This window comes from Protopterus annectens, chromosome 3.part1 (assembly GCF_019279795.1).
Source record: "Protopterus annectens isolate FY-2018-M chromosome 3.part1, PAN1.0, whole genome shotgun sequence".
Taxonomy (NCBI): Eukaryota; Metazoa; Chordata; order Ceratodontiformes; family Protopteridae; genus Protopterus; species Protopterus annectens.
This window is the reverse complement of record NC_056732.1, coordinates 278,401,432-278,417,188: the sequence shown is the minus strand read 5'-3', so window position 1 is coordinate 278,417,188 and position 15,757 is coordinate 278,401,432. Positions and strand designations below refer to the sequence as shown.

Below are 15,757 nucleotides of genomic sequence, written 5' to 3'. Positions count from 1 at the left end.
TGTCACAGTTTCATCACTCTCTCTCCTCATCTATTCAAAACTAATACTCCTTATAACAATCAAAGAATCCCTAACCATTCTCATTTTCCTATTTACTTTACTTCTCAATCTTAAATGTGACAATTTACTAACATATCGCACTGTATTTCATTATTAACCACTTTCCCCCTTTATAATATCTCCACAGTTAAGCTGCCTGTTCTTTTCGTTATTTTAATTACTAAAAATTGCAGGTGGTGTTACAGTATCTTTTTTCAGTGTTATATCTCTCTTTGCTGTATGCAAGCCTGTCCCTGTTTCTAACAAATGATAATCATTGTATATACCTATGCAAGCTTTGTGCATACTCTGTTCCTAAATGATGTTTATGTAAGCTATTGCAATTTTGTTTCCATCACTTATGTACATTGATCTATATTTTGTATTCCTTCTGATAACATGTAACTGATATGTTAAAAATGTGGAGCTTTTTTCCCCTGAGCCTCTGTGGAAAATGGGTTTTATCCCAGTCACACTTTCCTAGTAAACAAAGATAAATAAATGGAATATTCAGTGTGTACAGAACAGATCTTGCATATAACAGAAGGACAAGCAATATGGCACCAATTCAAGAATACAGAAGCATCTAAGGTTTCAGTCTGACAGCTGTGACTTTAAGGAGATACTAGAGAGATCTGTGGATAAGCAGGTTCATACATCATAATCAAAATGAAGATGGAGAGAAAATCAGTGCAGCCATAGAAAAAGAGATAATTACCAGCAGGTGTGGGATGCACAAAAATCATAATCATGTCTTCCATTTTACCTGCAGTGTCCTTATTATTAACAGCTAGACAAGTGAACATTTTGGAGGCCTGCTACCTTTAAGGTGAAAATTTTAAGCAAACGATTTAGGATATTAACTTTCACACAAAACTCTCTTTTTTTTCACATGTCATTATATATTTATTTGTCATTTTAGTAAATGCAAGATTGGGCTAGGGCACTTGATTCATTTTATTCATGACAGTTGGCATGAAGGCAACACAGTAACACTGGATATCAAAGCTATATAAAATATACTAATTTATAGTTCCAGTAAATGTCTTGGGGCTGTGTTCATAATTATTCATATACAGTGGAACATGGCTGATACACATTATATCTGTATACCAAACTTCTGACCAGCTCGCAAAGATGTGAACATGGCTGTACATCATTTTGTGCCATTTTGTGCAATGAAAAATTGAATGCCACAATGTTGAACCTTACAACAGCAAATGCAATACAGAATTCACTGTTGCAAGGTTTGACTTTGTGATGCAAATCGCATTATAGTGGAGATCGGGAAATGTACCCTTTTCCTCGATATAGTGTGAACCCGGAGTTTGTATATTTAAGTAGCAGGGGGTGGGGGGCACATCCCCCCACATGGGGGTGCTGGGGGGTTTGCCCTCCTGCAAACACATTTTTTACTGTGCAATTCTTAGTAATACTGTTCCCGGAAGTGTGGTGAATGTTTGAATTATGTTGAATTTGAACATTCACCACTTCAGAGTTCAACTTTATTTGTGTTCAACATTATACATTTCATGTTTTTGTTTCGAATTAGTAGCAATTCTCCATTGTTTAATTCGGCAAAATAATAGTAAACTGTGAACACAATGGTGCAAGACAAAAACACTTAAAAGCACTTTAAAGCACTTAAACCTAACCACCAAGGCACGAAAGCTAACCCGTCAACGGGATCTACTCCAGTTTCTTTGCCACCTAGAGAACCCAACAAGGGTGGTACAGTCCCTAAGGGACTTCATATTTTCAAATATCCTAACAACATTTTAGATGGTAGCAAATTTTATCAGGAACTTATAAAAGCATTTGATCAGATAAACTTTTTATTCAGCGATTTATTTCGCCTACAGTGTTGGCGTGGTTGCGGTTTCCTCTACTGACTTTTTTGGATGTTTTGGTGTGTTTTAGTCAGTCGAGTATACTTTATGTGTTTGGTGTTTCATATGGCGACTCGATTGGGGGAGTCCAAATCCACGGACACTATGGATATTATGTTTCGGACAGAGGTTGGTGAAATTCGGAAGCTTACTGGCCAACTAACTCAATTAATAGAACTTCTCATGCCTTTGAGCCAAGCACTTAAACCTAACCACCAGGGCACGAAAGCTAACCCCTCAACGGGATCTACTCCAGTTTCTTTGCCACCTAGAGAACCCAACCAGGGTGGTACAGCCCGAAACACGGAAGTTGATTCCAGCGCATCATCTACTGATTTTCGGGTTACACCAAGAGCGCTACGCTCAAATCATCCTGTAGTTAATGAAGAAGAGTCTAATGTTCATCACGAACAACCATCCACGTTTCAGGAGTGGATACAGGCTAAACCTATTTTCAACCCTGATGGAAGGAGCGGAGCTAATATTGTGGAGAATAGTACATTCGCTGAACAACTGACTGCTTTACAGACTTCACTCTATAGGTATAAGACTTTACAATTGGACAATTTATACCTACATGAATGTTTACATAAAAAAATAGTCCCTAAGGGACTTCGTATTTTCAAATATCCTAACAACGTTTTAGATGGTAGCGAATTTCATCAGGAACTTATAAAAGCTTTTGATCAGATAAACTTTTTATTCAGCGATTTATTTCGCCTACAGTGTTGGCGTGGTTGCGGTTTCCTCTACTGACTTTTTTGGATGTTTTGGTGTGTTTTAGTCAGTCGAGTATACTTTTTGTGTTTGGTGTTTCATATGGCGACTCGATTGGGGGAGACCAAATCCACGGACACTACGGATATTATGTTTCAGACAGAGGTTGGTGAAATTCGGAAGCTTACTGGCCAACCAACTCAATTAATAGAACTTCTCATGCCTTTGAGCCAAGCACTTAAACCTAACCACCAGGGCATGAAAGCTAACCCCTCAACGGGATCTACTCCAGTTTCTTTGCCACCTAGAGAACCCAACCAGGGTGGTACAGCCCGAAACACGGAAGTTGATTCCAGCGCATCATCTACTGATTTTCGGGTTACACCAAGAGCGCTACGCTCAAATCATCCTGTAGTTAATGAAGAAGAGTCTAATATTCATCGCGAACAACCATCCACGTTTCAGGAGTGGATACAGGCTAAACCTATTTTCAACCCTGATGGAAGGAGCGGAGCTAATATTGTGGAGAATAGTACATTCGCTGAACAACTGACTGCTTTACAGACTTCACTCTATAGGTATAAGACTTTACAATTGGACAATTTATACCTACATGAATGTTTACATAAAAAAATAGTCCCTAAGGGACTTCATATTTTCAAATATCCTAACAACGTTTTAGATGGTAGCGAATTTCATCAGGAACCTTTAAAAGCATTTGATCAGATAACCTTTTTATTCAGTGATTTATTTCGCCTACAGTGTTGGCGTGGTTGCGGTTTCCTCTACTGACTTTTTTGGATTTTTTGGTGTGTTTTATCAGTCGAGTATACTTTTTGTGTTTGGTGTTTCATATGGCGACTCGATTGGGGGAGACCAAATCCACAGACACTACGGATATTATGTTTCAGAGTGAGGTTGGTGAAATTCGGAAGCTTACTGGCCAATTAACTCAATTAATAGAACTTCTCATGCCTTTGAGCCAAGCACTTAAACCTAACCACCAGGGCACGAAAGCTAACCCCTCAACGGGATCTACTCCAGTTTCTTTGCCACCTAGAGAACCCAACCAGGGTGGTACAGCCCCAAACATGGAAGTTGATTCCAGCGCATCATCTACGGATTTTCGGGTTACACCAAGAGCGCTACGCTCAAATCATCCTGTAGTTAATGAAGAAGAGTCTAATATTCATTGCGAACAACCATCCACGTTTCAGGAGTGGATACAGGCTAAACCTATTTTCAACCCTGATGGAAGGAGCGGAGCTAATATTGTGGAGAATAGTACATTCGCTGAACAACTGACTGCTTTACAGACTTCACTCTATAGGTATAAGACTTTACAATTGGACAATTTATACCTACATGAATGTTTACATTAAAAAATAGTCCCTAAGGGACTTCGTATTTTCAAATATCTAAACAACGTTTTAGATGGTAGCGAATTTCATCAGGAACTTATAAAAGCATTTGATCAGATAAACTTTTTATTCAGCGATTTATTTCGCCTACAGTGTTGGCGTGGTTGCGGTTTCCTCTACTGACTTTTTTGGATTTTTTGATGTGTTTTAGTCAGTCGAGTATACTTTTTGTGTTTGGTGTTTCATATGGCGACTCGATTGGGGGAGACCAAATCCATGGACACTACGGATATTATGTTTTGGACAGAGGTTGGCAAAATTCGGAAGCTTACTGGCCAACTAACTCAATTAATAGAACTTCTCATGCCTTTGAGCCAAGCACTTAAACCTAACCACCAGGGCACAAAAACTAACCCCTCAACGGGATCTACTTCAGTTTCTTTGCCACCTAGAGAACCCAACCAGGGTGGTACAGCCCAAAACACAGAAGTTGATTCCAGCACATCATCTACTGATTTTCGGGTTGCACCAAGAGCGCTACCCTCAAATCATCCTGTAGTTAATGAAGAAGAGTCTAATATTCATCGCGAACAACCATCCACGTTTCAGGAGTGGATACAAGCTAAACCTATTTTCAACCCTGATGGAAGGAGCGGAGCTAATATTGTGGAGAATAGTACATTTGCTGAACAACTGACTGCTTTACAGACTTCACTCTATAGGTATAAGGCTTTACAATTGGACAATTTATACCTACATGAATGTTTACATAAAAAAATTGTCCCTAAGGGACTTCGTATTTTCAATTATCCTAACAACATCTTAGATGGTAGCGAATTTCATCAGGAACTTATAAAAGCATTTGATCAGATAAACTTTTTATTCAATGATTTATTTTGCCTACAGTGTTGGCGTGGTTGCGGTTTCCTCTACTGACTTTTTTGGATTTAATGGTGCAAGACTACATACTCAGTCTTACTCTGATATGTCATCATTACTCTCTATCTCCTGAGTACATATTTGAGCAAACCCCCTCTCTGAATGTATGTTGTTCTTGAAGGCTGCATCATTGGTGTACTGTCTGGTCCCGATAGGATAATCTATGGGACAGTAGCTACATACAGTGAAGTGATGTGGCTACTCTCAGTAACTAATCCCCTCCCCTTTGCATTCCTCTTCTAGATTGTCATTCATTTGACAGTGTTGAACAACATCAATAAAACTTCCAAGTCAGTGTAAAACCAGAATTATAAAACAACCAAAACCAATTTAAAATGATACCACTGTCCTTTATTGACACTATAGCAAACCAGTACACACACTTGGCTAAAGACCAGCCAAGGGACAATCAACAGTGATGGAGATGAAAAATAAAATATTTTAATAAAGCAGTTAAGCGCTTTTGTCTCAAAACATTCGGGACTTCATCAGAACTATCATACACTTGCCCTTCAGCCTATTTAAAGGTTGGAAGGTCATCAATTAATTAATCTAGTCATGGTGTTACGAATAAAAAACTTAAAAATCCATTTAGTATTGTAAACTAGGTAGGCACTTTTATCATAAAAGGCTGAATTAGAAATGAGTTACATACAAAATGCATTACATTTATCCTTAAAGCAGTCAGGTTACATTTTAAAATGGATCTAATAGTATCCAACCACATTACAAATAAGTAAATTATTACTATTTGGTTATTTTAAAAAGTTAAAATTAATAAGTATTTCAGCTTTCAAAATGCTTTTTCTAGTTAAAGTTTTATTATTAGATCCTGGAGACTTATTAAATACCACTATAATTTTGATATATCCAACCAATTAAAAAGGTCACCACCCCTAGACACTTTAATAATAGTGTGTCTACAGCAAAGAACAGAAACTTGTTAAAAGCATACCTCTCAACTGTCCAGATTTTCACAGAATGTCCATATTGTTCCTTAATTTTCCCTATTACTCATAAAATTGTGATTTTCTTGCAAATCACTGGCAAATCAAAGTGAGTAAATAATGGCAAGATTGGAGTTTCAGACTTCATATCTTTCAGAAAATTCATGCTAATGCAAAACCTGTTAGTCTATCGACTCTGTAAGTCTGTAAAAGCAATATTTAAAAAGTGTTCCTGTTTTGGGGTCATTTCCCCCACCCCCATTATTTTGGCTATGTCCAGATTTCTTGCTGTCAGAGGTTGAGAAATATGGTTGAAAGACCTGCATGTTAAAGTAATTTTACACATCTTATACATTTTCTTTATGACAATCGTTTTGCATACATTAAAATAGGTACTTTTACTTCTGATTCAGTACAAATTTGGAAGGGAACTAAGCAAGGATGTCCTCTCACCCCTACTTTTCACTCTAATTATGGAACCTTTTACTTATTTTATTAGATCAAATTTAGACATAAATAGGCATGAGCATAAATGCAAACTTGGTTTCTAAAATCCAGTATATCCAATTATTTGTTGATGACATTCTTCTGACACTGAGTGACAGGGTTAGTTCCTTTACTGATGTTTTTAAGTGAATGGATGGGTTCCAAAAAACTGGTCTCTCCTTTAAAAATAAAACAAAAATACTACCATTAAATGCCAATACTGGTAGGATAAAAGATAGATTTACTAAATACATAAAGAGAAAAATGAACTATTTAGGGATAATTACAATAGATAGCATTAATAATATAATAAATTATAACTATATTAACAGAATAATCAGTACAAAAATCTAAAAAATAAGTAAAACAGATTTTTTCTTCACAATGGAAGAAAGACTATCTATAATCAAAATGATTATTTTACCAAAAATCTTATATGTTATTCAATCAGTATCTTTACCTCCATCTAAAACATGTAATAAATAGCTTAATTCATTGCTTTTAAAATTTCCTTGCTTCCCCAACACACCAGGAATTGCCTTAAATCATCATATAAGGGACTGGACAGCAGGAGGGATTGGACTACCAGATCTAGAATTATATTCTTTATCATTAATTATAAAACAATATGTCTTTGGATAAATAATATTTATACAGCTGAGTGGAAGGAGTTTCTAGGATGCCTTTTCATAAAATGTAAACATAACATAAACTCTAATCATAATGTTATACTATGCAATAGTTTATATTGGTTGCTGAAATATTACTTTTCAGAAAGAACTCCCCAGACAAATGGCTTTTATTTTATTTCTACTACATTAAATACCTTTAGAAACTTAATTTGTAGAAGTACATTTTTCCCTATAGCATACACTCAAAGTAATATTTTCACTTCAAATTTGGACACAATGATTACATTTAAAGAAATACATTTGTATATTGGTTTCAATTAATGAATAAAAGAAAAATGCATTTTTTGATTAAATCAATAAGTATGATTTTAAGCAACAATATGTGGTTGGATGTACAATCTTGTAGAAAATATGTAGTAGGTAAAATTAAGTTAATGCAAACAATGGTAAGAGATTTTAGCCCAAAATTAATTGAATTTTTAATGCTATTAATACCCAAAATTAATTGAATTTTTAATGCTATTAATACAACAAAACAGAATGGGAGAGGATCTCTTATTCAAATTATATAGAGTGGTGAGGAAAGAAACAAAAAGCTGCAATGATAATTATTGGAACTACTTTACTCACATTAATAACATACCTCCAGATGAAAAAGATAAAAAATTATTGTAATATCTTCTAAACAGACAACTTCTTCTCTTAGATGGAAACTTTTTGACTTGGAAATTATTGCATAGATCTTTTTTCACACCTGATAAAATTGAATTAATGTTTAAAAAGAAGCAAGTTTGTTGGAGATGTAAATAGGAACTTAAAACAGATTGGCAATACATGTTCTTTGATTGTGTTGTACTTAACACTTTATTGGAATAACATTAATCTTTTTTACAGGCTTTATTTGGGGAGAATTTTATTTTATCTAAGTCACTAACTCTTTTTAATACCCCTATTCCTGCTTGTGTTAAAATAATGAAATGCCCTCTTTTATGGTCCATTTTATCAATTGTGGGGAAAGTTATAACCAAGAATTGGATAAATGAAGCTACACCCTATTTCAAAAAATTCACAAATATTGCAACCAAAGTATGTCATATGGAAATTATCACCATTAAATCAAGATCGACTAGTATAATCTCCTACTATAATGCATGGACAAATTTCAAAGACCTGCTAGATAAAGAAAAACAGCTATACTCATATCAATTGTAATGTATAGAAATTTTTTGAGAATCTTCATTGTTAGTAGACACTGTTGTAAATAGCTGCTCTTGTTTGTTTTTGTTCATATTGTTATTTTTATGCGCACAGATTTCTAATTACAGTTATTGTCATGATTAATTTGTTTAAAGTCTAATAAAAACTTTTTCAAAAAAAGAATATTTCAACAGCATATTCTTTACAATTTTTTGGTTTTAATAGGGCACATGTGCTCATTAATGCACTGACAAAATAAGCTTTATATTTATTTTTCCTATATAAAACAGTTGCAAGAAACACAGAAAGGACATTGTTCTATCACTGAAAAGAGACTGTTGCATTTCCCCAAAATTCTAAATGTTCTTTCTAAGTACATCAAGACTAGCATAGGTACATCACATATATTACTAGGGTCTATATTATATGCGTGAACGCTTAGGTTGTACAACATGATCAACACCTATTCAGCGAACGCACAAGTCATCGAAACCTCACAGCACAGAAAAACACAACACCGAATACTTTTGCTTGGCCAACACCGTTCCACCCACTAACGAAAACTAAACATACTTCCCACTACACCGCTCACTACATACTACCCACCCAAACCAAATAAATAAACCACATACATACACTAACCTAAACCCTAATTCTAAACCTACACTAACCCTTACATACATTACTTTCTATGCACTTACCTTAACCCGCACACTAACCCTAAGGTCCGTAACTATCGTACACTTACCTTAATAAGCTATACCCAAACAAAATAAATAATCCACACACATACATTTAACCAAACCCTACTTCTAACCCTTACATACATTACTATATATGCACTTACCTTAACCCGCATCCTAACCGTAAGGTCCATAACTATCGTACAATTACCTTATGGAGCTACACCGCAGAAGGGCCAACTATGCTGAATCAGGATTTCGAATTTCACAGTTTCCAGCGTTCGGTGTACTCATGGTTTGCTTAATAGGTGTTGATCATGCCATATTCGACAACCTAAGCATTCGTGCTTGCGATATAGACACTATTACTAAACTATTTGCAAAAAAAAACACTTAGATGTGCCTTGCTGTTTTCCAGTCTACTTCTTCCACACCAACTACTCAATTTATGGAAATTCTAAAGTGTACTTTATTATGATCGCTTTTCCCACTGTAAATTGGTTTATTGCTAACTTAATTTGTCATATCTGATGAACTCAAAATTACCTTCCAGTTATTAAAAACTACATTCTCAAAATGAACACCATCTACACTATAAACAACAGAAAATACTCCATTGTAATCAAAACCTATTGCTATGTGCAAAATATGTTATACCAGGCACATTAGTCTGTGCATGCAATTGTAAATTAAATTGTATAAATTAAATTGTATATTTGATAAGCCACTTAAATGTGTGTACAAAAAGGATGAAATATCAAAAATATTTTGGAAGGAGGTTCCCATTATAACAATTTCGGAACTCTCATTAGTAACAAAAAAGGTACACACAAATGTGGAAGTTGTACCTAATGTAAGTACATACGGACTGGGGACATGTTATATTTTAAATGTAGAAACAAGTATATAACTACTAGAGGGTATGCAAATTGTAATACCACAGATGTGGTATATATTGTTTTGTGTGGGGCATGTGACTAATTCTGTGTGGGTAAGACGGAAAGGAGGTTAAACAAAGAATGTATGAACACCTTTATGATTTAAGGAAGTACAATCATAATAACACCCTGTACAAACATCTTCAGACATGTCCAAAAGCAGAGTGTCAATTTTTCGTGATAGAGGTGGTCCCTATAAACCCCAGGGGTGGGCCATGGGAAACCAGACTCGAATACAGGGAACTTTATTGGCAATTAGTCCTGGATGCTTGCAACAATTCAGGACTTAATGATATGGTGTCTTTAAAACCTGTACTCACGCTCAGGTCTGCAAAATTGTGAAAATTTTACATTTTTTACATTTTTATGTATATTCATGTTATTATATCCTGGTTTACTTATTTAAGTGAATTCTTGATTTTATATACATTTTCACGTGTTTTATTATTTGTCCACCAGATGGTGCTAGACTAGTAAGACTGTCACATGCAGTTTAGAATCCACTTTTTCTGTATCTTGGTAACTAATTGAATCACTGATTTCATTGGTCTATACAGGAAAAGTTATTTAACTAGGTTACTGTGATGTTTTTGCCCATCTGATGAAGTTCTATGAGACAAAAACGTAAAGGGAAGTGTTTTTATCAGCGTTTATGTTGTTTGTGGATGTGTGTTCCTTTTGCTGTGTTTGAACATTAAATCACTTGTGTGTTGGAATTGCTGGTCTCCGGTGTCTAATTTTGGATTACTCTGATCATAATTCTCAGGACCACATATTATTCACCTCTTCATGAAATATAAACTTTAACTTGTGATAACTCTAGAGGGGAGTAAAAGGTAAACTAAGGTGACATCAAAATGTAAATGGTGTACCTAGTTACTGCTTTGTTAATAGGTAGCTGTATGTTTTGTATTATTAATAGACAGCCCAAGAAAGGGTATATTATTATACTGGTATTTCTTATCTTCCTAGTATAAAGAAGGATTTGTGGTTGTATTTGACTTCCAATGCTAGTCTAAGCTCATGGGATGCCTCTTTTTCTGATGGCATTTTGCAATTCCTTTGAATTACTTCTTGATGTTTTCCTTGATTTGAGGGACTCTAGTTTTCTGTATATTTTAAAAAGTATCTTTATTTTACCTTATAACTTGTGCTTGTGGGCTACTGTTCTGGGTTGCTGTTAAATTTCCTATTTTGTTTTGATGTAGTTGGAACAGCCAAGTTAATGTATTTATCCAAGTGAGAAGGAAAACTGTCTGCATAAGCACTTGCAATACCAATGTCTTGGGTAATATAGTTGTATGTGAATTTTGAGACTTTTCCATACAGTTTTAGAAGGTTTGTACATTTGAAGTTTTTAAATTCAGTGATATTTGTAACCGAAGGCTTAGGGATTTTGACAGAAAAATTTACCAGACTTTGGTCAGACTTACCCGATGAAGGGAATGTCATGGAAACATATGCAATGATATTATGTTTGTTAAGGATCAGGTCAAGATTATTTTGTCTTATAGTGGATTATTTGAACATTTGGTGCAAGGAATTCTTGTTTATGAAGTCTAAGAAGTTTGGGCATATCCTACATTTGAGGTATACGTTTCCCAGTTAATCATCAGGTAATTAAGGTCCCTCAGGATGATGGAGTTTCTGTTTATAAGAATATTTATGAATCTGGAGTGGTTTTCAAGGAGCACAGAGTCTGTGCTATATCAGGCTATAATGGGAAAATTGGTACTATTTAGTGTGATTTGAATCTCAATAAGTTCTTTTTTTGGGTCTCTCCAAATCTGCCTTGAGACATTGTGATTGCTAACAAACACAGATATCACCACAGCTTCTAGTGAGTCTAAAGACATGGCATGCATAAAACCCAGGTATAGAGTGTTCCCTGATTATTTAAATGTTTCACTAACAACATACACATGAATGTGGTCCAAATGCAGGAGGGCTTCATGGTCAGGTAACTTGTTGTTTAGACTCCTAGCACTGATCAGAGCCATCTTGATGTGGTCTTGTACGCAATTTGTTTTAATAGCTAGACTAACAAGTCCATTAGCTGTTTCATACTTAAAACAGGCAGCATGGAGGGAGCATCAAGGGCTTTTGCCAGTATGCAGAAGCCTTAGAATAAAAAGTACAGTTCAGCCCTGCCAAAACAGTTTTGATAGTCAAGCATTTCATCCCATACTGAACTGTGCCTCATCACCCTAGAAGGACATCAGATATTTAGCTAAATGACATCAAGTATTTAGCTAATTGTTAAAACAATCACCTTTTCATTGAACATCAACACCATTTCGCTTTGTTTGTGGTGATGGAAGGATTTCAGTCAGCACCCTTTGTGTCATGCATGGAGAGTTCTGACATACCTGTCTGCACACCTCTCAGAAGGGTTAAGCCACATGTTGTTTAACTCTACATGAGGGCCTTTGAAGTGACAAATGTCTTGGCTCCACAAAGACAGCTCACTGTCATCCTGCTTTTTTCCATCCTCATGAGAGTTAATTGCTGTGCTTGTTTATGGAGTCACCTATCACTAGTGCATTATTTTTATTTGTGCTTGCAGTGTTTATTTGGCTTGCATGTTTCCAGATTCCTTAATAGTAAAGAATATCCATTTATATAAGGAATGCACTTGTTTTTTCATAAAGGTGGATTTGACTTGTGTCAGTATAAGATGAATAATATCACAGAGTGATGCTTATCATTCAGGAAAATCATACGTTATGTATATGGAAGCAAATGTGACACATATCAGAGCAGCAAATGATGCGGCTGTTAAATACTGACATTTGGTATTGCCTGGTGCCATTTATCATTTATCTCTTCTAGACTAAATGGTAGGTAGATTGTTCTTTAATACGTTGTTAAACTCTTGTTGGGATGAACCCTTGACATCTTAGGTTAATGAACCAGAAACGAAGGCAACATGTGGCATGCATGTATGTCAGACAATGATCTGAAAAAGCAAGTCAGTTCTGATGAGAGCTGGGAGAATACAGCCAGTAAAACATCACCACATTACAGCAGTGTATTATCGGATTATGCATTACTAACCTAAGCTCATGCAATAGCACAGTTAAATTGACCAATGATTGACCATAATCTCTCTGTACTCCCCAGCGTGCTTTGAGTTTTGTAGTTTGGGATGGCGGAGCAGCTATAGTCATGATACATTAAAAAATAAATAAAAAGAGAATGAAGGCCTACCAAAATTAACTAGCAATTTGTGAAAGACAAAGCTTTGTCTTTTCCTTTAGACTTTCTTAATTATTGATTTTGGAAAGTTCTGAGAAAAGCTTGTCTTCAGTAAATGACTATTGAATTGCAGGAGGCTGTTTCACTTTGTGGTTTGTCTGTCAATTCTCTGTATACCTAAAACCATCTATTGCAACACTGCAGTCTTGCATCCCGGAAAACAACTATAATGTCACAGCAGTGCTCTTTGATCTCAAAGAGAGAAAACTAGCAAAAATGTTGAAACTGTTTACATGATAAAATGCCGTTTTCTTCTCAAATGCTTTCAATAATCATCTCTAAGAAAATAAATAAATGCATTACTAATGGCAAATACAAGCTTGCTAAAAGTTTAAGAATTGTAAACATTGTAATGTGCTTCAGAGTCGCTTTCTTAAGTAGGTCCCCTGCATTTAGTAGCCATATACGCAAACCTTGAAATGCCAACTCTCTCTCTATATATATATATATATATAATATATATATATATATATATATATATATATATATATATATATATATATATATAAATATATAAAAAATATCTGTACACACACACACACATTTTGTCATCTGCGTTATCATGACTGAATGTGTATGACCTTTACAACAATGCATTTTTTGTTTGTTTTGGGACATTCTTCTGTTATTTGCCAGATACTGTTCATTTTGTGGTTGCTTTTCTTTCCCACTGGTGAGAAATATACTTTATTTATGAGGCTTGCTTCTTCTAGGTGAATCTCTGTAGGCCTAAGCACTGTATCAAGATATGAGCAAAAGCATCAGTACCAAAAGACAGGCTTTTTAGTCCCCTTCTCTGAAATATGCTAACAAAAGAAACATAATTGTTTATGACAGCAAATCACTGTACACCACGCTTTATGTCAGGAATAGTTTTATGTCTGTGGCTGATAATTTCATTGCTGGAGGAATGATTTTTCTGAAAGCATTTCTTTCTATTTTCCACAGGGGGATGTTCACTTGTAAGTCAGCCTGATTTTAACAGATCATGTAACCCACCGTGCATCAGTCCGCATTCGTACTGTACTGAAGTAAGTGTCACTGCTCAGACAGCAGAGTGTCTGCCATTTAACTGGTGAATGTTACAGTGTGTCCTCTGCACTAGAGCTTCTTCTTAATTAATCTTTTCAATTACCTCTTGTCATGAAAGGAAGCATGCTGCGCCATAATATGTTAACTCTTGGGTGGCACAAATGGCATTTTTCTAACCAGAATGAAATAACTTGGCTGTACCAGTGACTGGTGGAATGATTAATGAAAATCCTTAGTATGAAATGGGAAAGACATTAAATGCATTGCCTTTTAAAGAAACGTGTTTCATCAATATGCTTAGATTTTGAACTACATCCTGTCTGTTCTTTATGCTTTTATTTTTTTTCAAACAGCCATACAAGGTGAGGATAGTTAAATGAACTTTTTTTTTTAAAAATACAGTATTAGTAGTACATAACCAATAATACATTTTAAACAAAACAGTTAAATTCTGAACTATTTACGTGGGAAGATCTCAATTAACTCAGCAAGACATTTTAGTTAGGTCAAGCTATAACAGCATAATAAGTAAGTCATGAAATGTTCCAGATTTCTTCATTGTTTCTCCTTCATGTTGCCTGAGGTGATTAGTAGTGGCACCAGTGTTTTAAAACTTTTTTAAACTGATGTTCAGTGAAAGAAACAGTAGTACAGATATAATGTCCAGAGACCAGCAATAACTGTTCTGTAGTGCAGTTGTCGTTGGAGTAAAAGAGTAAGGAAGGCAGCTTTGAATTTGGGTGGCACATGTGATGCATTTGCACACAGGAGGGATGGTTGTTGAATGACAGTACAGTTAAACAGTAGCAAGCTTCAACCTTGCATACTCGCTGCCTTAAGTAAAATACATTTCACTGGCTCCAGATGTTAATTAGTTAATTGAATTACATTTTTATTTTGAAGCTTGATTAAGGTTTCCCGTTACTACGCTTTTTTGAACATTCGTCCTGAATTTAGTTCAGAAGTAATAATGTCCCTGAAAGAGAATATGTGCTAATGAAAGTAATAGCTTGATCATGGAGGGTCCGATCAGTCTTAAGACTGATAGAAGACTGATTGACTTGGTCACTGACTGGACATAAAGTTTCTGCACTGCAGCTCTGCTTGAAACACATCCCAGTCATTCAAGAAAAGAGCTGTTGAGATGTCTTCTTTGGATATCCCCATCTATGCACAACTGTAAATTGTCTGTCATTACAGTTAGTAGGAGCATATGCACCTCGGCTGAAATGTGCCATGAGACCACGCCCCAGGCAGGGGGTGGTCTACCCAGCTCCTGTTCTCCTCATTTCCTTCCTGCTGTCTGTTCAGTCATGTGCAGATCCATGCATTTGGCATGCTGATTGAGTCAGTTAAGTGCCTAAAATGCTCAAGCTCTCCGACTGTTGCTATGGTGATCAGATCACTAGTCAGGACCTGTTCCCGCACTGCCTATGATGCCTAGGAATGGAGCGCAACATTTTATCTTTGCCATAAATAAGACATGAACAGAGGAGATCGAGGCTTACAATAACTTACTGAATAAGCTATCTGTGGAGGATGCCATCAAAGAGACCAACAGGAGAGACTGTTATACAGTACCTTGTTGGTGTGAGGCTGGCAGGAGAAGATAAGAAATTCAGAAGTTCAAATCCAGTTA

The 15,757-nt window shown here is 35.7% G+C and overlaps 1 protein-coding gene across 4 annotated transcripts in view; it reads left to right on the top strand.

Annotated features, from left to right (window-relative positions):
- Nucleotides 1-15,757, top strand: part of THSD7A (thrombospondin type 1 domain containing 7A) — a 2,877,792-nt gene that overhangs the window by 2,808,764 nt on the left and 53,271 nt on the right. For all 4 annotated transcript variants that reach the window (XM_044066751.1, XM_044066750.1, XM_044066748.1 and 1 more), the window contains one exon: nt 14,035-14,117. In XM_044066751.1, coding sequence (XP_043922686.1) covers nt 14,035-14,117 — 83 coding nt within the window. The remainder of the gene's footprint in view (nt 1-14,034; nt 14,118-15,757) is intronic.